At 40.6% G+C, this 25,527-nt stretch overlaps 1 protein-coding gene across 1 annotated transcript in view; it reads left to right on the forward strand.

Annotated features, from left to right (window-relative positions):
* REPS2 (RALBP1 associated Eps domain containing 2) overlaps positions 1-25,527 on the forward strand; it is a 95,400-nt gene that overhangs the window by 61,007 nt on the left and 8,866 nt on the right. Inside the window, exons 13-15 of the mRNA XM_054271712.1 lie at positions 1,140-1,276; positions 12,293-12,357; positions 23,725-23,808. Of these exons, the coding sequence (XP_054127687.1) occupies positions 1,140-1,276; positions 12,293-12,357; positions 23,725-23,808 (286 nt within the window). The remainder of the gene's footprint in view (positions 1-1,139; positions 1,277-12,292; positions 12,358-23,724; positions 23,809-25,527) is intronic.

Below are 25,527 nucleotides of genomic sequence, written 5' to 3' on the forward strand. Positions count from 1 at the left end.
GATAAACCTCTCCCTAAAGAAGATCTTGTTGTGATTTGAATGAAGATGTTGGATTAAAAGGAGTAAAAGTGTTGATTTTATATGGAATTCATAATGGAGTGGAAAAACCTAGGAGTCTTGCAAAGTTGTATGAGGTAAAGCAGGGAGACAGAGAATCTCCATTAGGTTTTTATGATTAGTTGTGTAAAGTGGCTCATAAATGGACAAACTTGGACCTGGACAGTGAGGGTAATAGGATGTTGCTCAATATGCTCTTAATCGGACAGCTGGCATTGGATATTAGGAACCTGTCTGGCAAAAAAAAGAATGGTCCATTTGTCATTAGTGGGAGTTATTTCTGTTTTACCCAAATGTGCTTTTGGTCTTGCCCTGACATGCAGTATGACAGTAAGTCTAACATCTCATGTTACCAGTGCTCATTTTAAATGGAGTCTTGGTCTTGCTTGGTCTTGGTTTTTCTAAACTCATAACTACAACAGCTGAAAAATTGAACAGTATTTGGCAAAATCAAAATTCTCAGCAAATCCATCACACCACATTTGGATTAATGTGCTGTGGGAGGGCCTGGAAAGAGGTACTGACCATGTATTTGACCAGTTGTAGTCACTTAGAAGCCATTCATTTTTCTGAATTTTGTGCAATTTGGTGACTGTTTCCTATGGAAAATTTATTCCAATAGTTAAAAATTTATTCTACTAGTGAGAATGTCACAAATTACAAAATGCAAACTTGCAAGAGATGGGTTGAATCTATACCTGTATAAACACTACCCTAGCAGTTGGGGAAGGCAACAGAAACTCCAAGGGGTGTATGTGGGGAATTTTACTTTGGTTTATTCAGAATAGTTGCTACAATTATCCTGCTGGCAAAGTTACATAAGAAGGCCTCAAGCTGTGTTACAAAAAGCCTTAAAAAATACTAGCCCTGTAAGCGTGACTCATTCCTTTCTCCACATGCTTACATCCCTCTGTTGCCAAATAAATCTGTGTTATAAGAGGGAGCTCTTAGTCATTAGGGCAAGGAATTTCCACCATGAACCTGACTCCTGGTCAGTGTAATTTTAGGTACTATTCACTACAGTTGTTTAAAATAATATTTGAAATAAAATATTTTCTCCTTTTCCCCATGTTTTTCCTTAGGTCTTATTCTAGCACATCAATAGAAGATGCCATGAAAAAGGGAGAAGAGCCCCCTACTCCACCTCCAAGGCCACAAAAATCGCATTCCAGAGCTTCCTCTTTGGATCTGAACAAAATATTTCAGCAAAACACACAAGGTAAAGTTGGCTTTCTTTGCTCCTTCTGAGACCATTCAGGTTAGCTGCGTGCTTGGCAACTTGATGTGTTTGCAGAAATGCTTGGCAATGTGTGCATATGCTGGCCTTGCTGCAGACAGTAATGCACTGCAGAACAGGAGTTCTGCTTGTGCACTTGCTTGTGTTACATCGCCACTGAGGGGAAAAGTCACTGTTTCTATAATTAAGGTGATTATAATGATTTCTGGCACAGTAATGGGAAGCTTAACATATGGTAGTCTATCATCACTGACTGTTTATAACTAGTCTGGCTGTTTAGACAACTCTCATCAGTAACTTGAGTATAATTGATTTTTATTACTATTTATTTTTTGTAGTTCAGAAGCAGGAAGAAAACCCTTAATGTTTAAACTGGGAGAAAGAAAGCAAGCATTTTTGATGTTAAAGTCTGACATATGCGTGAGAACAATCAGAAGCCACTCTGAGTTTAAAAAAAAAAAGGGTAATTTCTTTTGACATGAGTGCATGTTGAGGGGAGAGAAAGAAAATGTAGACTAGTAGCTGGGGTGAGCTGAAAGAAAATGGCTTTTCAGCACGTTACCCTTTGAGTGTGCCTCTTGCCTTGAAGTAGAAGGGGAGCTGTTTGTTCAGGGCAGCAGTCACCCAGCGTGGCTGTGCTTCAGCAGTGTCCTTGAAGCACACTAGAGGTTTGTGTGCTGCACACCAATCATCTGACTCAAGGACCAGCTTAAACACAGTCATGCTTATGCTTCAGAAGAAAGGCAAGGTTTGACTGTGTCAAGGAATGTTTAACTGGGCTCTCTAATGTGGTTCTTGGAGTAGAAAAGAGTTTTACCTCTTGCTATATGGGACTTTTTGTGCAAACACTAGAGGGAATTCAAGAGTCCTGCTATGTGTGCTGATCCCTGAAACTCAGTAGGAGTAAACTTTTTTTTTTTGCCTTACACAGAGCAGTAATTCTTTATTTTCTTTGTTCCTGTTGAGGAATCTGGTGCCTCTAATTTTGATTTTGTTATCCATCAAAATAAAACCACAAACAGAGACAAGTTCACATTTTCTACTGCAGCAAATCATCTTGGAATCCAGATAACAAGTATAACTGGAAGGAAATAAACTTGGGTTTAAATTTCACTTGGAACACAAATGAAAGAAGAATGTAAATTCTTGAAGAAGAAGTCGTTCTGTGAATGAAAATAAAATCTTGTTTTTGATGTTAATTAAATAGTTAACTTTGAAAGTCACAGAGCGATTTCTTTTGGGGAAGTTAACTGTGTGCAGTTTTGAGTACCACAATATAAAAAAGACATTAAGCCATTAGAGAGTGTTCAGAGGAGGGCTGCAAGGATGATGAAGGGTCTGGAGGTGAAGCCGTATGGGGAGCAGCTGGGGTGCCTTGGTCTGTCCAGGCTGGAGAAAAGGAGACTGAGGGGAGGCCTCATTGCACTCTGCAACTTCCTTGTGAGGGGAAGTGGAGGGGCAGGCGCTGATCTTCTCTCCATGGTGACAGTGACAGGACACAAGGGAATGGCCTGAAGTTGTGTCAGGGGAGGGTTAGGTTGGATATCAGGAAAAGGTTCTTCATTCAGAGCATGGTTGGGCACTGGAACAACTCCCCAGGGAAGAGGTAACAGCTCCAAGCCTGAGTTTGAGAAGTATAGGGACAATGCTCTCAGGCACATGGTGTGACTGTTGGAGTGTCCTGTGCAGGGATAGGAGTTGGATTTGATTGTCCTGGTGGGTCTTTTCCAGCTTAGGATATTCTGTGCTGCTGTGTATATCCAGCATGACTAGAATAATCCTGTTTTAGTGCATTAGTTTTTGTCCTACTAATTCTAGTTCAGAAATAATTGTAGTTAGGTAGATTGGTGGATAATCTGCTTCCAGACCCACAAAGGAATGCTCATTAGTACTGAGTTTTGTTTTCAGTTCCACATAGGTCATGTTGATCTATAGGTATCATTTCTTTAATTGTAAACCATCTGTGTCTGAAGAATTTGTTTTGTTTATTTCCATTTTAAAGGTCAGAAAAAGAAAAATATTTCAAGTAAATTCAGTTAAAGACTGTGGTGAATCCCTGTTGTGGACACTGGATTTTTTTGTTTGTTTGTTTTTTGTTCTTCATTTACTCCTGCTATATAATGCTTGTAATCGTCTTATGCCTTTCTCCTGGCCTGTATCCACACAGAATATTTATCTGTGATGGCTGGGATGTCCAGCAATGGATTAGTCATAAAAATATGCTTTAAAATTATTGCATTATGGGGTAACTGGACTGGGAGAAGAGACCTCCATTCATACTTCATAGCTGCACTTCTCTGGATTGCTGCAACGAGTGTTACCCAGGACAGACATAAAAAAGCATGAGAACTTATTGAAAAGCACACCTTTCTGAAATATCCAAATGAATTTCTGTTAGGAGACAGAAATCTCTCTTGTTTTCTTCTACATGTTTTTATTCATGTAGTCTTTATATTAGCATCTGAGAAAAATCCTGTGCTGCTACATTCTCAATGTATTTCTTTAGTTGAATGTGTAATCTATGGCATTTGGCCTGTGTTCATGTTAAGAAAATACTTGGCTAGTTCATGCATTCCTGGAAGGACAACACCAGGTTTTAAGTAGAAACAAAAATGTCATTTTAAATGCATACATGACCTAGTTTACTTCTTCATTTCTCCCCTAGCCCAGTCTCCAGTCAGATACAAGCCAAGAGCTCCCAGAGTAAGACCTGGGTATTGAGGGGGCCCAAACTGGGGCAGCTCAGAGATCCTGCAGCAGAGCCCCAGCCACCTTCTAGCCTCAACAGCAGCAGTAAGCTGGAGTCTGCCTTGGGGGGGCTCCAGGGCTGGGGCAAGTCTCAGTTTGAGCATTAAAACCTGAAAATGCATCCATTTTCTTCTGATGTTTTGTTCAGTTCTGTTTGCTGCCCATGACAGCCAATAAAGAATTTACTTCTGGGCAGTGACAACAGTCTGAGTCTTGTTAGATTCATACAGTTCCCTCTGAAATACATTTTATTTCCCATTTAGTTTCATTTCTGAGTCGCATAACTACTTTTAATTAACAGTTCTGTTGAACAAAGGATACTTGTTAGGAAAAGAGAATTTGCTTTGATGAAACAACAAGCTTGTCATAAACAGTGTAGTTTTGTGTTATCTGGAAGCAGATTGAACAAAACAGCCATATATCTATTTACAAATGAATTTTTGACTGGAGGTTTTCAGCACTCATTTGCTTTGGAAACTCACCTCCTGCTGTGGCTGTCCCTGTGGTGAAGAACACATGGATTGCAGGCACCATTTTTTACATAGGATTCCAAGGAAACACTCACTGTAGCTTGGATTCTCTGCTTCTGGGGTGCTGGTTCTAGCCCGCAACAAGGGGCTAGTATTTTGGCGGGTTTTCTCCCTTTTAAAATGTGAGGCCTTAAGTTCCACACTTTATCAGCAAGCATTTTATTGCAAGGACAGTACTTTCTGTCACAAATGATGTTTTCCTGACTGCAGTCAGATCTGTAAACTGTACTTAGCATTGCTGGGCTAGTGATGGCTGCCAGACAATAAAATGTCCTGTTTGTTCTAATTTGGTGTTTATAGGAAAGGAACAAGGGAATAGAATTTATTGGTGTGCATCAGCATTCCCATCAGTGACATAAGTGTGTCCCCACATCACTCCTGTATTCCTTCACATGGCTGTTTCCCAAGCAGTTTGAAGTGGTACTTTCAGACTCTCTCAGTACAATTGCCTTCCTGCACCCTCTCATTTTCATTAGTGCTAAAGGAAGACTGTTCAGCGTCACATTTTACCCTCTTTTTCATACCTTTGAAGAAGACTTTTCATTACTTCTTTACTTCATCAGACTTTCATTCAATTAGCCTATTCTTTCCTTGAGCTTACAGACTTGGTGGGTTTTGTTTGCCAGGTGTGAGATTTGTGAATAGTTAAATGTGTATTGAGATATCTTAGCTTTTTTATATTTGCCTTAGTTGAATTCTTTGTATTTCTGAATGGTTTTAAGTCTACATGTAAAATGAAACAGTTCATAACTGTGTAGGAAAGAGTATTTTGAGAATTAAAATTATTGTTGCTGTGGTGTCATAGAAGTTTTGATACAAACAAGCCCAAACAGTTACCATGATACTGTTGCCCCAGTTTTCAGGAATATCTTTTCAGCTAGATTGTCTTTTTAGCTTAGTGAGCCAAATGCAAGTGAGTTTGCCTTTTGTGTATGTGAAACTGAATACAAAAAAACCTACAAAAATTAACCTAGATAAGCATGATTACTGTATTACCTTCTGTATTCTTTTATGCTTAATTGTTTTTGCTAGGAAATGTCTGTGCCCAGTGATGTTAGCTGTCTGAAAGATTTAGTTGCTAAAGACAAGCTATTAACAGTTGGTGCAGTTATGTTTTTGTATTACCAAAATTACAGATTTCTTAAAAATTTTGTTTGAAAGCCAAAGTGACAAGGGGGAACTTAGAAAAGTAATGTTCTTTTTTAAGGCTAAATTTAATTAAGTAATTATTTTTCAGGACTCCCTCCTCTCGTTGCTCTTACATTAGTCTTGATTTAGTAAAAACCAGCTATTTTCTTGGGATTTTGTTTGTGCTGTAATACTGTACTGTCTTGCATGTTACTGTGTTGTGCTTATTAGTCAGACCATTAAACATTAAATTAGGAAGATGAAAATTTACTTTTGAAGGACTTTTATTTTAGAGAAAAGATAATGGCAAATACCCTCACCAAATATGACATTTCACAAATTATTGTTTGCATAGTGCACAAGGACTCTAATATTGCAAGCTTAATCGAGTGAGAAGTTGTAGAGTCACGTGAGTGACTGCTTGTAAGAGTTGTGACAAATTTAAATTAAAAATGTCTTCTACATAGAGCACAGAGAACACAAAATTGAGCTGCTATTTGTATTTATCTCTATGAAATACATTTTAAAAACAAGTGCTGCAAAAATACTTTCTTGAGTCAGAAAATAATTTTTTTTTGGGACTCAGCCCCTGATCTGGTACTGGAGCTGTTGTTTTTTTCTAGTCCTGTTCCCTTTCAGAATATATTTGATTACTGAACTGAGCTTATTCTGAATAAAATATTAATATCTTCCTTCTGATTTGAATGGAAGAATTTTGTGCCTGTCAGCCTTTTAGAATTTTTTTATGAAGGACTTATATGTTTACAACTGTGTAACTTCTTTGCCCAATTGGACAAGAACATAAGTAAGGTTAAATAAGATGGAGAAAATAGTGGGGATATAAATGGATGAATAGTTATTACATGACAGGATTCTGATGGGGTAACATATTTTTGCATTTTTAGATTTTTACGTATATCTCTAAGGGCTGAGTCTGGACAGCACTTTACTGGGGTGGTTCTTACCAGCCTTTCAAGTGTAGCTGCTTTTTTTGCAATTTATGTGAATGAATTGAACTTTTAAAAAATTATATTTTCCCATTTATCTAAGCTTAGCTCTTTCAGGGATTGAAGAATGATTTGCAGTCTATTTTCATCCTGTTGCAGGTTGTTAAAAATTAAATTTTAATCCAAAGACTCTTCTGCAGAAAATTGTGAAGGTTGAAATTTTCTTGACTAGCCCTACCAGCCCCACTGACCTTTTTCATGATCCCATGGGGATTTTTCACAGTAACTCCTGTTCTGTGAAAAAATGCTCATCCATGGTGTAACAGCTTTATAGGTTCAACAAGATGGGATCTGCTGTGTCTCGTGTGGAACAGAGTCAGGGTGCCTCCCTTGTGGGGAGGACCCTGGAGGTGTCCCCAGGAAGTGTGTGAGCCCCAGGAGGGACCCGAGGGGTGATGCCTGGCAGCCCCCTGCTCCTCCTGGCTCCCATGTGCTTGTTCTGAGTGTCCACGTTGGAAGTGGCCACAGATGGCCAGTGCTGGAACCTCCAGCTCTGCCCCCCAGGTCTCCAGGGAGAACAAGCTCCAGCAACATGGATCTGTAGGAGGAAGGTGGAGGGACTGTGCCTCCCTGTGGGTGGAGAATGAAGCTAAACGTGAAGTGAGAACAAAATCTTGGATAGTTTTGTTTAAGGGCAAAGGCAGGAGGGAGAAACAATCCCCAGATAGAAACACGCAGAAAAGGAAAGGGTAGAGAAAACAGTAAGTAGAAAATTAAATGGTTTAAGGAAAATGAGGGACAGGGAGGTAAAAATGCAGATGTTGTGGATATATGACGTAAACCAGAAAATAGATGTTTAAAAAAAATCTGTTTTACAGAATTTCTTAACACATGCTGAAATTCATGGAAGGGACATTAAAACCAGACATCATAAAAAAATCCTCTAGTGATATTTTGCTTGTTTGATTTGGAAGTGATCCATTAGATACGTTAGCACACAATGTCCTAAATGGTCACACGTGTGAGTTCATAGTGCAAAAACATTAATTACTTAAGGCCTGGATATATCTCTTCCTAATTACTTGGAAAGTACTTGGATCATTTTCCACTCACTTAAGGTACAAATAACATTCTGTATGGTGAGCACATGAAACAGACTTGTCACAAGAGTGTGTGTGTCTCTAACATCAGGTGTGTGCATCATTTGCTGTGACACAATAAACTGCCTGCTGAGCAGGTTCCCCAAACTGTGAGAAGAGAGGTCATTCTGCCACTGGCAATGCTTTCTACAGCATTTCTACAAACCTGGTAACAAAGTTAGTGTCAGGAGTCTAAAACAGGGGGGTTTTTTCCCACAATGATATTACCTTCCAAAGAGACATTAGCAAGAATTATTGAAACAGATCCTGGGATCAGTGGTATTTCACAACCACCTTACTATAATCATTTATTAGATTTATATTCCTGGCTACAGCTTTGCAGTTTTTTTGGTTTGGGTTTTTTGGTATGTTTTTTTTTTTACACATACCAGTGAGAATTAATAAATCAGATCTCTTGAGAAATGGTTATTTCACAATCACTTGCTAATGCTGCTGTCAGGAATGTAAATAAATGAATTTGTGCAAAGAATGGTGTTAGTGTTAGGGGATAACCAAGTACTAATTTCACTGAACAAGAATAGAAGTTCAGGAAGAAGGAGGTAAACAGAAACCAACTTAGACACAGAACTTCTCTGTGCTCTGCCTTTGGCAACAGAAGCAGGAAAAGTATCTCAAAAACCTCTCCACAACAGTGGAAGGCTGAAATTGCTGGCTTTCCTGAGGAGCCAAAGCCTTAGGTAGTTGGGAATAGAATAGTAGCAGAAGAATAATTCATTCTGTTAGCTTATCTTTTTGAGTTGATTGCAGTATCTTACTCTCTTTGCTTGCTGATTAAATTAATTGGCTGGTGTTTCATTAAACCTGCTCTGGGAGCTCAGGACTCCGAAGCAGCATAAACTGATGGAAATCTACCATGCAACCAGGCTCTCCTTTGATCCAGCAGTGCTATAGCATCCTCTTGAAAAATGCCAAATACGTCAGCCAGACTCTCCTTTGACTTGAGATGAGGTCAGTCTCGATCCTAGGCAGGACCTTTGTTCAGTTTGGTCTGCAAGGTACAAAATGGCCCTTAACCCTGGAAAAGCACCCTTCCCTTCTTTCAGGAGACTGCTTACATATGTGTCCAGTTCAGATGGGAATGAGGGTGTACTTGTCTGAGGTGATACTCAAGCTAAGGTGATAGACATTTAAAACCAAGATGTCATCCTCATGTAGGGAATTAATATTAAATATCTGACATGGAAATATTTCAGGAAATGTAGTTTTATATGCTGCTGTTTCAATATTAATTTTCAAAAATAGCAGGCATCCAGAAGCTCAGTGTATTGTGGCAGTTTTTTCTTCAATACTGAAAACCAAGAGTTTAAGTGACTGTCGTTGGGTAAGAGAAGTACAGCATTTTGCTCTTACATTGCTCTAAAGGATCCCATGGGCCCAGACTTGTTCATCCTAGTTTGGGATTCACCACTGCTGCTGTATCTGGTGAATTAAAGACCTACTTCCATAGGTTTGTGTGGGCTGTTACAACTTCTATTGTTCCTTCATATTCTCTTCCTACACCAAATAAGTAAAGGACTTATCTGAGTAGTTGCTAGGATTGTAATTTTTCACTGCCACAAATAATGACTAAGTGCTGAGTGTTGTCTGCTAGGGAGGCTGGAGGCAGAGTGGTCAGATAAGATGGCATGACCAGTTCTCAGGGTATACAATTGCAGCCTGCTGTTTGTTTTAAAATATTAATCTACCTTCAGATTGGAAAACCTGTTTTTTAATCTGGTGTGGTGTCATGTTAGTACTATTAGACCTTTGTGGTGTCCAAAATAGGGCAGAAGAATGGTCTTTGAAGGTTTCCACACTGATAAAAATGTAAACGTGCTGAGTAGAGAGCCATGATTTTTGAACTGAAAACTCTGTCTTTGTGGGAGTGACTACTGCATGAAAATGCTGTCAGAATACATGTGACATGGATACTTAAATCTATTTTACTGGTACCTGCATGGGCTTTCCACAGTGCTCTCTGTAGGATTTGCCTTTTATGATGGGGCTTTGAGCAGTCTGGTATAGGGGGAAATGTCCCTGCTCATGACAGGGGGGTTTGATTGACTCTAAGGTCCCTTCCAGCCCAGACTGTTCCATGATTCTGTGCCTCAGCCTGGTTTGAATGCCAGCACGTTGCTCAATAGCAAGAGGAGCTGTGCAAGGCCCATACAGCTCCCTGGGCTTCTGCACAGGGTGAGAAGATCAGGGACATCAGCTTCTCCAAGCTCTGAGGTGTGCACCTGGAAGCACATTTGTCTGTTTGTCTGTTTGCTGCTCGGCCCCAGGGTACTTGCTTTTGTTTTGGAAACAGAATTTTCCTTGTATTTGTGTTTGCTCTGAGGTAAGGGGTGCTGCCACCTCTGACAGCAAGAGCCGGTCTGTGCTGGGCACTGTCCCAGGAAGGAGAGAAGAGCTCTGTTCCAGGCTATTCTGGAATAGCTGGAGAGTACAAATCACCTGCCAAAGCACACGAACACCCACGAGTGTCTGTTCACACTGCCCTCTTTTAGGATAGTAGCACCAGAGAAGGCTGAAGCCTGGGGCTTTTTTTGTAAGTTGTTACGAGTCCTCCAAAGTCAGCTAACTTTTGCTAGTAATTGTGCTCACATAAGCATGATTTCCCTCTAACAACAGGCCAAAGATCTTCTGCAACAGCAGGAATTCTATGAATATTTCATGAGTAGCTTAAGCTAGAATTTTTAGGATTAAAAAGAGGAAACTGGGTCAAATGCACATGTTGTAAGCATCTAAGTTCTTTAATGCTAGATTCATATATGTTGCATTTTGAAAGCTGAAGAAGGAGGTTTTGTGTGGTGGTGTGGTTTTTTTCACTGGATTATTTTATGGAACAAATACTTTTCCCTTTGGAATTTTGTAGGCCAAATCCCAAGAGACTCGTGGAGTTTCGCAGTATGTCCAATGACTTCAGGAGATTCTTTTCCAGCATGTGGTGTCTGAGCTGGGTGTTGTTTTCAAATATTGTCACAAGCCAAAGCCACTGCCAGTGCCCAGATAAATGAAGTAACAACCTGAAGTTCAGATTAAAGGAAAGGAATGTTTCTTCCTTTCTAAAGATCAGTTGCATGGGAGAGATGGAATGTGTAGTTACTACATCATGCTGTTACTGCAATGGTCCTATAAACAGAACTAATCAAATGCAAGAGAAAGATCCTGATGACTGTTTTTTCAAATCTCTCTTACACCTGTAGGTGTGTTAGTGGTTCCCTGGCATAACTTCAGTTCTGTTTTAACTCTCTCTTTGGTATTGTGTGCCATATTAGGCTTCATTTTGTAAAATACAGGAGATGATTAAGGAGAAAATGGAAAATCCCACCAGTGTATTATAAGTCTCTGGAGCTGTAAATAATCAATATGATTTTTCTCAATGTTTTCACACACAGTTTTACTCTCATGTCACAATTATCTGTAATGGTTAGTATCTTTTTTCTTATTATTTTCAGCCATGTAGACATTTTTAGATTTGGTGTATAAAATATGTAAATGGCTAAGCCATAAGACAGCTCTTAATGGTCTTTGTGGTCTTTTTAAAATATGTATGGAAACAGAAAGTGTATAAATGTAATTGATTGCTTAGCATTATTGTGGTAAAGAGCATTTCTAAGCTGAATACTGTTGGGGTTTTTTTTGTTACACAAAAATACACCAATGCAAGATGGACTGTCTGGTGTCTTTGCCAGAGCGAGTGCTGAGCATTCAGTGCAAGAGGAGCTTGGGGAGGGTAACCCAGTTAGTCCTGGTTGATGTCTCTGTGCCAGCCTAGTCCTCTCTCTGCCTCCTCACAGTTGCCTTTGGGAAGCTGTCATCTATCCTCTAGTTTTGTCCCAAATGGGTTTTAGGTATTTTAAGGAAACTAAAAATTACAGCATGCACTTCATGATTTTTACCCTCTCTTTTGCTGGCTCAAACTCAAAGCTGACGTTACATTGTCTTATTGAGGCTTGATAAAACGGTTAGGATTTGCCTTCCTCCTCCCTTTGAAATACCTCTGTGGAGTGCTAGCATGCAAATACTAAATATAAAAGCAAAGAAATGGATTTCTTTTTGGTTAATTTAGGCTTTTGTGCTATTAATTCCATGACAGATGTTTTCTTTTTAAGGCTGTACTCTGTCAGGGAGTGTGTTTTATCCAGAGTGAGTGATAGTGTCTACATTGGGTGCTAAAGTGTCACTTTTAAGAAGGGCGGTATTTTTAATGACAAAGAGCAAAGTCCAAAGAACAAGTGGACCCTGTTTCTGGGTTTCTGTTTCATTACATTTGGGGGTTTACAGCAACTAAATCACCACTCATGAGGTTATTTCAAACAAGCTTTTGCTCAATAAAGATCAAGTTTGGGCTTTGTTATCAAATCTTGTATACTGCCTTTTCACTAGGAGGAATTTCCACTTATCCTGGGAATTAATTCTGGGTTTATTTGGAATTAAATTTCAGTAGTTTGGTTTGGATGGGGTTTTTTATCATCATCTTCTTCTTTTCCCACTGTTCAGCTGTGAGGTCTGGCTGGCTGCCCCCACCACCACCTGCACTACCCCCTCGACCTTCTGTATCTCAGGTATGGACAAAGTTTCAGTTCTTTGCTGTGTGTTACTTGTTTATTTATGATACTATTGCAGTGGTTAGCACTGGTTGGCTTGGACACAGCAGTTGATCCTGCTTCCAAGTCAATGAGAATCTGCAGTTTGCAGTTCCATGTCCTCCTTCCTGTGTCTGTCTGGCCAGTGTGATGCAGTGTCAAATTACAGACTAATTAATTAAACCTCTTTGCAGTGGAGCTTACATGCACCCACTAACCTTTACTTACCCAACTGTAAATGAAAGGCTAGCAAAGTTAGTCTACTAAAAGGAGTTTCATGCTTGAAGGCATGGGCTTGATACCTGCTGTTGCTATTTGCTTCTTGAGCTTCAAAGCTGAGGGCATCTGCTAAGGGAACCGTGGCATGGAAGTGTGTGTTGCACCCATGGGCTTAAAAAAATAATGCTGAAAGGAAGTGAATGCCATGTCAGCTATGTTGTTAAGTTTCAAACCATTAGTGGTGTGTGCTTTTATTTTGCATTTTCGGTGAGTTTTTGGGGGTTTGTTTTTTTTAGAGCATGACAAAACTACAGCACAACACAAATTGACAAAATCATGCATGTCTGCATCAAGGTAATTCTTTGCCTTTCAGGAGATCATGGAGTATCACAATATTTTTCTGTGGTATTGGCTGTGTTAAGTCTTAGGCACAATATGCTTCATGTATTACTCCTTTAGATGAAGTGTATGATAGGAAACAAATCCACAGGGGAGCTGACAGCCCTTACATACTGAAAGCTGGTGAGATACCTTCCATAGGCCATGATGGTCATCACTTGAGCTTACCCTTAAGAGTGTGCTGTTGAGCACCTCTTACTGCACAGTGCTTATGATGGAAATGATTAGAGGCTTGTTGCCACACATAGCTCCATCAGCAGCTTGTTGTGCTCTCCTTCTGCCCATCCCTTGCTAGCACTGAGTGCAGTTCCTGCCTTGAGGACTGTAGAACACTCTGGTTTGAGCTTGCATGTTTCCCCAGTCAGGATGGCATTAGCCATGCTGCTGCCACCCCTTGGTGCTCCCATCACATTCCTGATTTGTCTGACACAGAGAGAGAGCAGAGCAGTCTTCCCCTCTGGCTTCTCCAGATCCCACAGCACAGCTCCCACCTCCCAATCCCAGATCAGCACAGCTCCCACCTCCCAATCCCAGATCCACAGCACAGCTCCCACCTCCCAATCCCAGATCCACAGCACAGCTCCCACCTCCCAATCCCAGATCCCACAGCACAGCTCCCACCTCCCAATCCCAGATCAGCACAGCTCCCACCTCCCAATCCCAGATCCACAGCACAGCTCCCACCTCCCAATCCCAGATCCACAACACAGCTCCCACCTCCCAATCCCAGATCCACAGCACAGCTCCCACCTCCCAATCCCAGATCAGCACAGCTCCCACCTCCCAATCCCAGATCCACAGCACAGCTCCCACCTCCCAATCCCAGATCAGCACAGCTCCCACCTCCCAATCCCAGATCCCACAGCACAGCTCCCTACCTCCCAGATCCACAGCAAGCTCCCTCCCTCCCAGTCGTGTGCCTGCAGCAATTGCTGCTGCAACCTATGCCAGCCCTCCTGCCACTGCTGCAGCTTCCCATAGTGCAGTGCAAGCCCTCTTGCTGCCATTGGGAAAAGCATTAAAGACAACAAATCCTGTTCTCAGAGAACAAAACCCTTCATTCCAGGCAAGGTTCTGTTAATTGTCCATTCTCTTGTCTTGTGATCAGGTTGTGTTTCCTTAGCAGGGGAGTGACAACTTAATTTGTGTATGCATGTCCAGCATCTTTCTAACCAAATACTGAACCAAGTGCTCATCCTAGACTGGGACATGCAGAATACACGACCTTCTTAAAATGATAAACATAAGAAGATTGTCATGTGGAATTTTGATCCAGTCCTCTCCATTACAGAGGTCTGATTTCTAAAAGGAAAAAAAAGAGTGGTTTCTCTGTCTGCTCAGTAATGAATATGCAGCTGATGCTTTGCTAACATGCATCACTTACATTTACTTAATTTATTTCTGATGATATTTAAAGATATTGGATCAAACATCAATGAGTACATGTTGTACTCATGTCTCTCAAAAGTGTATCTAAAACTAATTCTTGAAAACATGAATACACTTCATGCTCATCACATTGTTTCTTTTTTCCCCAAGGATGCCTTTATGTGATAAAGGTAACAGAGAAAAGGTAACAGGGAAATATGTGTGATGGGATCATAATTCAGCTGAGCTGACCTTTGCAAATAGCATGTAAGCAATAGTGAGCATATGGATTACCATAGTCCAGTGGGGCCCTTGAATTAAAGAGCACAGAGAAGCTGGAGGAAGGGATCTGCTTTCAAAGCTGAGACAGGATCAAGACCTGAAGAAAAGTCTTGAGGCTGAAACTGCATATTCAGCTTTTTCTTATTTCAAGATTTACCATACTCTCCTTAAATTTCTGTTTTAACTTATTTTTCAACAGTGTTATTGAAAATCATACTTTAGTGTCATTTTGCTGTACTCTTGCAGTTACGCACTGTTAATGACAAATGTAGCTTGGAAGTGAAGCAAACCCTGCATATTTCAGGTGGCTGTGCACCTTAAAGTATGCTCATGATATGATTATTTTGGCTCAGCTTTGGAAATCAGTTGATGGAGGAGGAGAGGGAAATAATTTCTTTCTGAGGTCTATGGTTTTCTATGGATGACTGAGAAGCAGATTGAACCAGTTGGCTTTTCAGAGTGAGATTAAAGGGCTCATGGGATGTAAAGACCAAAGTGCATAAAAGAGAGGTACCCAGGGACAGGTGTTACATTTCAGTGGATCACAAGTCCAGAATATAGAAATGGCACCTTGACTTTGCTCCTATGTTGCAGTGCTTTTTAGTAGAATTTATTTCAACCTTTAGGAAAACATTATTTTTCCTGTCAGAGCCTCCAAGATAATCAACCTTGGTGAGTTACTGAATCACTGGTTATTCAGAGTGTGCCAAACATCTCTACTCATATCACAAACTTCCTACATTATGTCCACATCCAACTCTGCTTCCATAGTCCAGCTGTATTACAAGGGACAAGGATTGTGTCACTGGGTGAGCAGAGCACAAGGTGATACAGCTGATGCTCTTGTGGCCTTGACTTCACAGCTCAGGGGATGTACAGGATTATTGTGGCAGGCTTGAGTCTTGGGATGCTGTGAGGATCTGGCCAGTTTATGGCAAATAGCAGCAGGACTGGCAGAGAGATCTCAGCTTGCTGCTGCCAGCTCATGCTGTTCCACACCTCTGCTGGGCAGACACCTTTACAGGTGGTGGCTGCATCTCTTTTTACTTCTATGACAGCTGTTCGAGCTGGTGGATTTAACTCTGTGTTTCTTTTTGCTTGATGGCCTCTAAAAGGCTATGGTAGTTCCTTCTTAGGATCTCATTATCTTCAGTTCACAATCTTTTAACCCAAATTCCAACCCAATTCTGCACCCCAAGCCATTCTGAATTGATGTTTACAGTAAGACATTGTGAATTGCATGAATCTAATAAAAGAATGAACTCTTTTATTAGTGTCATCAATTCATATTGCTTTCCCATTAAAAGTCATTCAAATTTTGCCTCAATTTTGTAAAAAGTTCTTGGAAAGATTATGTGTGGAAAAGCACTTACACATAGATGAGAGGTTTTTTTTGGATATGTTGTTTTGAAGTATTTTCCTTTTATGCTTAAGGCTGTGTGTAACTTCACTGGCACCTTCTGTGATCTCTAGTAGCACATCTCACATTTAGCAAGTCTGCAGTAGCTTCTTGGATTTGAGGATAATTTTATCCATATCGGTTTCCCAACTTAATTTGCCATAAATATTTCATATCCTACAAACTGTTGTAGACTTAGGATACTGGCATGCTTATTTCCCATGCCATGTTGTAGTATATAGAACAAATAACTTGCAGCTTTTGGAGACAACAACTGTGGTTTTTTTCTGGGCTTGCAGAGAATGGGGTTCAGCAGCTTGGGTAAGTTTTCCTCATCCTCTGTTCCTAACTTGATGGTAAACTTAAGTAATCAAGGAGAAATGGCATAAAGGTGGCCCCAAAACTGTTGTGCAGATCCAGGGCTGTGCAGAGAAAATTTGTGCAACATGGAGGTGCAGGAATCACGGTAGGAAGGCAATAACTATACAGCTGATTTGCAGTGACACAGATTTCAGGTAGAAAGTAACTTTGGGTGCTCATTAATAACTGGAGCCAAACATGTATGCACATTTCATATAAGCCCTTGTTGTTATTTTTTTAATGGAAAACAAAATAATATTTTATTACTGTTGGCTTTTAAGCCTACAGAAGTCACTTACCACAGCTGCTTTCTCTGGGAGATTTCGTAACATATTTATGTTAATAGGAATTATGGATGAACACCGAAAAGCAAATATAACTTTAGGAGTTTAGCCAACATCAGCTAACTATCTGCAATGTTGCCCAATTAGATCAGTGTTCCTGTATTTAAATTACTGTATTTCAGTACCTTCCTGTCCAACAATGAAGGCGTATCTTCAATCCTGCTTGTGCTGTATAAGGGAATTTGAAAACAGTGGGACTGGAAGAAAACTCTGTGTATCTTGGCTGAAAAAACTGATGTTCCTGGTCTCTTTTCCCAGAGTCACAATTTTAAGCCTGTTGATTTTGTAAATTCACAGTGGTTTGTGCTGCACTTTTATTTCTGGAGACCTTGGGATGTGTTTTTCCCACTGATTCCATGCTGGCAGTTTTGGCAGGCGCTGAAAAAATTATGGGTGAAGGCGAAGCATTCAAGTGGAGTAGAGTAGGTAGGCAGCTGTTAACATTATCAAACTGAAGTACCCTGAATCCAGTGGAGCTCTGAAGATTAAAATCTCACTGTGTTACATGAGCTCAGAATTCAGCTGTCAGTTTAGTGGCCATCATAACCTTTAGATGTTATTGATTTGGTGAAACCCTGGAAATGAAGCACTGTGAGGGGTGATGGGTGAGTCACCCTGCCCAGTCACAGCCCCTGGTGGTGTTGGAAAGCAAAGATAGTGCTCTTTTTAACATATGAAATGTTCTGCTTTCCAAATGTTACTTGATACTTCATAGCTCCTTGAAGCTTTTTGGCCATTCATCATCCAGAATTGCAAGTGAAAACTGGGACCCATTTCAAGAAGTTGTCTCTACTAACATGCCTCCACATCCTGCTGAATCCACAGAATGTGGCTCAGGCTGGATTCTTAACCATCAATTACACATGCCCATGCTGAGGCCAGGAGGTGGGGAAGGACTCCCATCCATCCTGCTGAGACCCCTGGGCCTCCAGAGCAGGATGGCCACGTGCAGGCTCCGTGCTCGGAGGTGTCCAGGTGTCCCCCTACACCAGTGTCTTTGGCTACAGCAGAGATTCGTGGAGGGTGAGTTTGGACTTGCTTACAAGGTTGTTTGGAGAAGATACCCAGGAATTCCTTTATTCTGCAAAATTACATGAAGAATTTCAAGTGCTAGCAGGACACCTTGAATTTTTCAGGAAGGAACTTTTCTGTTACATAAATAAAAATTGCCCCCACAAAAAAGTGAATATTTTGCTTTTGGCACCATGCAATTTTATACAATTTTATACTCTCCCAAATAACTATTTTATATTTAATGAAAGGAATACTTTTTAGCTTGCATTTACAACCATTGTGCAAGGAAAAGTTGGGTTTTTTTTTATTATCTCCATGGCTTTGGCTGCACAATAACATATGTTGTATAAGCTGTGCAGTAGGTACTGAAGAGGCATGTAACAGTAATGAAACTGAAAGTCTTCTATAACATGAAAGATTTTGCCATCTGCCACTTTAATATAATACAAATGGATTATCTTCCTCTCATGAAAATTATATATTAAATCTAAGACAGCCAGACAAAATAAATTGCGATTTAAGAAGTGGTGGAAAGTAGCACAGTTAAAATTGAATTTGAGGAGTAGTTGATGGATGCTCTAAAATCCTTTCTAAAGAGGTTTCTGGAAGAGTGGAAGAAGGCAAGCATCTTAATTAAAATATGTTGTAACAATTTTTTAATTTGGCTTCACATTTATCATAACAACAAAGAAAGAAGCTAAGAACCCAATGCCTGTATCTCTAGTGGAATGCACATATGCCTTTCTAGCTTACGTTAATCTGGTTTTGTGGAAGTTGAAGTATTAAAACAGATTGTTAATGCTTCCATCTGGGTCCTATTCTTTCCTTGTGAATGAGCTGAACATTGCAGCAATTTGTTTGTATTTACTGCCTTTCTCCTCAACCTTATCACCAGCCCTCAGATAGCTCAGGGAAAGAAAAAGCTTATCAAAACTTCAGGACTGCACAGTGCTGAGAAAGCAGGCAGCACACTAAGACCCTGGCAGCTTGTTGCATTTGCATCCCTGTGGGTTTTTTTTTTTCTGTCTTACCATTTTCAGTTTTTGTAATAAGCAATAAAAAGAATTGATGATTCAGTGTGGGATGCAGGAGACTCACAGAAACTGGAATTGAGATGTCTCGACTTCCCAGAAATTGGCTTTAAGCACAAAAATACGAGTGTTTAGAAAGGAGCAAAGTACCTCTTAAATGAACTTATGCAGAGATGATAGAAGATTGCAATGGGCACATGCAGGGTGTTAAGCATATTTAGTAGCCTACTTTTCCTTACAGATAAGCTGTTCTCAATACTTTTTTTGCAAAGCTAAGCAGTGGCACTATATAGGTAACGATTATGGGCTACTCCAATGAATGCACAAAGAGAATTTCATTTCTGTGAGTAGTGCCAGTGACTACAATGGGACTATTTCCATGTGTAAAGTTAGCCTGGAGCACAAGTGTGGGCGAAATTGAATTGTGGCAATGATTGAATATATAGACTTGACCTCTTGAAAAAAGGTAGGAATTCCTATCAGATGACAGGAATTATGAAGGCTTGGTGTAGATCTTCTGTTCTGGAAGATCAGTTACGGATTGTCTTGAAAAGTGGGTGTGTAATCTACATATAATCCAACATTGCGAAGCAAAAGAACTGGAAATGTAAGTGAAGAACCAGTTGTTAAAATACTGTGTTCTCTTACAGTCATGAAGATCTTTCATATGAGGCTCTCAAAGCACTCAATGCTTGAGTGAGCATTACATATTCTTGTAGAAAGGAACTGTTAAGTATTGTCACGTGGAGCAGTGAGGAGATTATCAATGGCTGCACAGGGATCATGCCATGAAATAATGAACATTTGCAACTCTTAATACTCTTCTTAATAATGAGGAATTATTTGTTCTAATGCTCAGTGTTGGCCATAGGCCGCAGGTTGGACTCTATCTGTGGCCATTGCACAGAAACTTTGTTGGCCAGTTCTACCTTCTGCCTGGAAGAATGGGAAGGGTATGGCTGTTCCTAGAAAAGTCAAGACTGTGCTAAGGAAACAGGAGATACTGTCTGCTAGTATAACTGGACTGGTCTCTGCAAAAAGAATCTCTTTAGGAGATTTGGAATAAGAACACTCTCTTGCTCTTTTCTGTGGTGTCTTACCCTGCTTCCCAAAATCAAGATACCCACAGGCCTCATCTGCAGACTCTGCAGTGCACTATAGGCAGTGCAGAAGACCAGAACATTCTTTGCCCATTTCCTATAACCCTGTATGTGCTCCCAGCTATACCAGATAGCCCAGCAGCGTTCCCAGTGTCAGTAGTTTACTCCACTCTGAGGATGTGAGACACCTTCATCAAAGCCCTTCTACACTGCCATAAATGGAGGTTCTCTTGGCAGACCATATTGCATAATTTATAATTTATAAACCAATGGTGAAGAATTTAAACCCGAAAATAATTGTGTGAAAATTTTAAGGTGTTTCTGTGATTGGAGGGAGGTAATTTATTGCCATGTTTCTGAACGAGTTGTGGGCACACTATGCTAAGCATGGCATTAAAATCATGAAGAACTGAAGGCAATTCACCTCAGCTGCTCCTGAAGGACATCCTTGTCCTGTACCCCACTAGAGGACCAGAGTACTGCTGAGTCAGGCTTTCTCTGCCCAGCAGGCTACAAACATCCCACATCCAAATCAGTGAAGGAAATCTGTGAAGAATCCCTCTGCCAAAGGAAAAAGCAAGAGTTATTTCTCCTTTAAAATCTGTGTGGGGACACATCAGCTTGCAGATGTATTCACAAAGCTTTTCAGAGAGGGCTTTGTTGGGTCGGCTGCACCAGCAAACCTTCTTTGCAGCGATGCCAGGCGCTCAGAAGTGGCCCGTCCCACGGGCCGCTAGGTGGCACTTTAGGGACATGGCAGTCACTTGGTTTTATTCATTATGTAGGAGCTGCATCACCAGAACTAGGGGATTTTGGGGGTTTTTTTGTTTTGTTTTTTGTTTGTTTGTTTGTTTTGGGGGCTTGGGGGGTTTTTTTCTGTTTTGTTTTGGTTGTTTTTTTTTTTTGTCTTGGCTTGGGTTTTTTTTGTATGTTTTGGTTTTTTGGGTTTTTTTTGTTTGTTTGTTTCTTTTTTGTTTTTTTTTATTGGTGGGGTTTTTTTGGGTGTTTTTTTGGGTTTTTTTCCAGTCAGATGTAGCTATTTCTTTATTTTCACCTGCCCCTGCACTGCTGGCTGCTGAACTTTGCAATCCTCCTGTCCTGGCAGCAGGGAGATGTGGCCAGCCCAGTGACCCAGCCACAGCCAGCAGGTGCCACAGCCCTGAGCATGGGCTGCAGGCTGGCCCTGACAGACACATCACAGCACCCAGCTCACAAAAAATGGCCTGCTCTCACAGATTTTGAAATCTTACCCTTTTTGACATTTTCACTGTGATTTATATTTGCCTTCACTAGAACACAAGGTTTACCCTTTCTTTTCCTTTCCAGTTCCCTTTGGTTTAACACAGTACTCTCCTGCAATGACACCATAAAAAAAGATAAAAAGGAAAAAAGAGACGGTGGTTCTGCAAAAGTTTGGGTTCTGGTTTTTTTTTTTAAATTTTCTTTCTAGGCCCCTTATCTCACCATGATTTCAATTTTTCTGATGATTTGAAACTGACACTGTAGAATACTAATCTGTTCAGTTACTTTTACACTGTTGGAACAAACTGGTTCTTCAAAAGCAGCCTTTTTTTATCTATACATAAATAACATGGAGTTGGTCACAGTTTTTTTTTTCCTCTCCATTCTGTGGAATAAGTGAATATATTCTTGCTTTTGATGTAAGGTTTGCTGTAGACTCCAACAAGACTGTGAGCAACAGAAACTGGCTGCCTGGCCAGGTTAAGGCAGGTATTTAGTGCTCCCTGTCACTAAAGGGTCATTAAAAGCTCTCTTTCCTGTACCCTGGCACTTTTATGTGTTATGCAACAAAGCTACACCACGAGGACTTTATAGTATGTGTATTACATATCCCTCTGAAGGGCTGGATTTACTCTTGCTGTCCCTAAATGACTGAATTGGTTGTCAAATTTATGTGGTCCAGACTTACTGTGTGGTTCTGTTCATTATTTGAGCTTTACCATCCCCAGATCATTCATGAAACCCTTGTGGACTTTGCCAGTGCTCAGAGCCTTCATTTCTTTCGAATATATAAAAAGCTATTGTAGAAATCAGTGAGGTTATGGCCTATTCAGCTTGCTGATAAAGAAATATTCTGTTACATTCAATGGACTTTTAAAGGTCTTTGATTTTTATAGATGCACAAAAAATTGCTTTTTTCCATTTCACTCTATTTGACCAGAAATCTACATTTACAGAGGAAGACTTTCAATATATAAAAACCTTTTCAAAATTCAAAAGTTAGCATGCAGTAGTTATTAAAATTTTTAAAAATTAAGATATTCATATTCAAATACTGGAAATATTACAGTGTGAGGGGCTCTTTGGGTTTTTTTTAACCATCAGGTAACACTGCAGATGTAACACACTTAAAAAAGGGTGGGAGAGAAATCTTGTTAGTCCCTCACTTCCCTCTCTCCTGAGGAATTTCACATGTGTTTTAAAGATATTGGTTTCAAAACTTCCTCCTCTGTGCACATGTTTGATACTGTATGGTTGCAGAAGAGCAGTACCACAGAACCACATTGCCCCTGCACCTTTCTGTACAGCTCTTATTGTGTCTGTTATGGAAGAAATAAAAATGCTATGGAAAAGTTCCTCCTTTTTAAATATACCAAATCCAGTGCTTTCTGTTGTTTTTATTTAACTTACAGTTAGGCACTTGAAAACTTGTGACTGCTGCAGAGCTTGGTGGGCCTGTGCAGAAACCTCTTTGCAACAGTGATTTAGGTTCTTTGGTGTGCAACAAATTGTTATTATGGCTAAAATCCTGGCCCCTTAAAAGTTTGAGATTTGTGAACTTGGTTTTAAACACAGGCTCTCACCTGTGTAGAAATGAGCCTCATTTGAGGAGGGAGCAGGATTGCAGGTTGCCCCTGCTGCCTGGGGCCATTGCCAGCCTGGCTCCACCTTGGCAGAAGCTGGGAAAGAGGAGAAGAGGCTGTCTGTCTGTCTGTCTGACTGTCTGTCAGTGCCAAGTGCCTCAGCCTCCTGCCTGCCTTCCCCATCCTGGAGAGCCAGCCCATATGTTCTGGACAGAAAACAGCCCCACCATGTTTACAATGCCATGTTTGCTGCTGTGCACCTGGGGACAGGCAGCTCTAAATCCTGCCACCCTCACTGGTGCCGGGCCCTGTCGTGGTGGAGGAAATCAAAAGGTGCAAAAAACTTTCATGAGAGGCAAAGCAAGTGATTAATCCTCTGCTTTAATTTGCTTCTCAGTCAGGTATTTTGGGAAGTCAGGTGTTTTGTTTTGCAGATGTGTAGATCTGGGTGGTGAGTTTTCAGCTGGGTTTCTGTTTGAAATGTGAGAAGGGAGGAGGGAAGACTTGTCTGCTTTTTTATGACTTGTGCTTTCAGTACCTTTGCTGGAATTTTTGGTATGATACTGGCTTTGTCACTTCAGCCTCACAAGTTTCAAAGACAGAGGCTTACTCCTGTGAATCTTCATTGGTTTCGGGTGATAATAAGGTGACAGGGCATATCCAAGGTCTTTCTAGCTTTTTTCTATTCTCTTATTTTTTCTCACAGTATTTAGGCCATAATGGTAATTCTAGATTGTTTTCGTTCAGAGACATGGTTCCTAATGCTTCACTAAAAAACTTTTCTCCCATTTTCCCAGCACAATAAAATGCAAGAATATGGTTTCATTAAAAATCTGCAAAAGACATATGTCATCCATTCAGCTGTCACCCTAGATCTCCATTTTCCCTACTGTTGAATTTTTACAGTAACTTTTCTTTTGTGTGTAACATTTCCTTTCATTGGCTTTATTGTATGTGACTGCTAGTCATTTTCTGGGTGTAGCAATGACTGATTTGTTGTTGCAGACAGAGCAGCCATCTGAGGTTGAATTACATCCTCAGATGAACAGACCCCCATCACAGGCAGAAGAAAACAGTTCAGCAAAAAAGGTGAGATCTGCACACATTGTATCATTATGGAGTGATTTTCCTTAACCAAAAAACGTGGTTGTTTTAAGTTTAAAAGCAATTAAACAGAGGGCTAGGGTTATGTTTTCACATGTTTACCTTCTCTGGAGGTCAAGACACTGGAGGAGAGCTGTGATCATATGTGACATCAACTCACATAAATCATTAAGAAACCTCTTAGTGTGTACACATTGATGCACGTGCTTTGAGAGTGACAGTTTGCCATTTATTTCAAATCAATAGGGGCTTGTGCAGCCTTAGGGAAAACAAAAAAGAGTTTGATTGTACTCCAGCCCTGTCTCACTGTAGTTCCTCCAAATTGTGATGTGCTTCTTGGTTTCAGTTTTTGAGGATTTGATTTTGATGTAAACACCTGTTTGGTAGAGGTCAGGATCTGCCACTAAATGTACATAGAATGGGAGAGATTTGCTCAAGATGTGCAGTTTCTAATATGTTTTTGTATGGACCTATCAGTTGTAAAACGTAAGCACTAAAATTAAAATGTAACTCTTCAGAGGGCCTTGCTTGGGGATGGAGTGGCCTTAGCAGTGGCTGTGAGCATTTCCTCTCTCCTGATCATGCTCTGATCACCTCCTTCCACCAGCCCCAGCCAGAACAGGTTTGGATAGGGGGCAAATACAGATCCTCCCCATTCTGGCCCCTCCTGTAGCCAGAGAGCACCTCTTGCAAGACATTTACTCAGCCCAACCAAGAACTTTTGGCAGGTGCTGGATGTACCTTGCCCAGGGAGCACCATCACAACTTCTTAGTGTAACACGGAGCACTGGCAAACATCCAGTGTCATCATTTTTTGCATGTGACAGTGCTTTCTGGGCAGTGTCCTTGCTCTGCTTGTGCTCATCATGTGCTACTTCCAGCCTGGCCCTGCTCTTTCTCATCCCACCCCATGCTCACTCTCATCCCGCCTGGTTCCCTAAAATGCAGTGATGCCCCAGGCTGTGGGGTGTGGGAGGCAGGTGGGTGTTGCACTGCTCAGCCACCTTCCAAAGCAGCAGCAGAAACCTGCCAAAGAGCCCCTGCCAAGGGATCTGCTTGGACCATTGCTTGCCCTGTTGTGTTTGAAAGGGAAGAGGGAGTTACCCTGTGGATTTGGTAGGGTTTGAGGTAGACTGCCATTGTGTGTTGGGCATTACATTTGTGGAAGGCATATGCAAGTTCCCCCCTTGCTGTGTGGGGTGTGTTCCACCCTTGCAGGGAGCTGTGCCTGTGCAGAGGATTTCAGAGCATGGCATTACCAGAGATCTGTGCAGTCATGATGTGCTGACATCCTGATCAGAACATCTGATAATATTTTTAGATGTTTTTCAGTAATTGCAAAACTGTTTTTTAATGTTTAAACCTTTTTCCTTATAATTAAAATTATTTTAAGAATTTTAACCCTTCTAATATGAATGATTGATGGTCTTATATTGGTTACATTTTGTATCACTTATAGAAGTTTCTTCTTGTGAGTCAGGCTGCTTACTACAGTGTTATTTTTTTCCTTGTAATTGCTTTGTCATTAAATGTTTCCCCATTAATTTTTTTCTTATTTTATTAGCATCTGGTGAAAGCACAGTAGTGATGGTAATCTAGCACAGTAAAATGTGTGATAGTGAAATTTGGTCATTGGTTTTGTCTTTGATGCTGAAAAACCCTGTCTCAAGTCAATTCAACTTTTTGAGTCCTAGCTTTCTCATT

This window comes from Melozone crissalis, unplaced genomic scaffold (assembly GCF_028551555.1).
Source record: "Melozone crissalis strain CALT ecotype California unplaced genomic scaffold, PUWL_Pcris_2 ptg000013l_1, whole genome shotgun sequence".
NCBI classification, from domain to species: domain Eukaryota; kingdom Metazoa; phylum Chordata; class Aves; order Passeriformes; family Passerellidae; genus Melozone; species Melozone crissalis.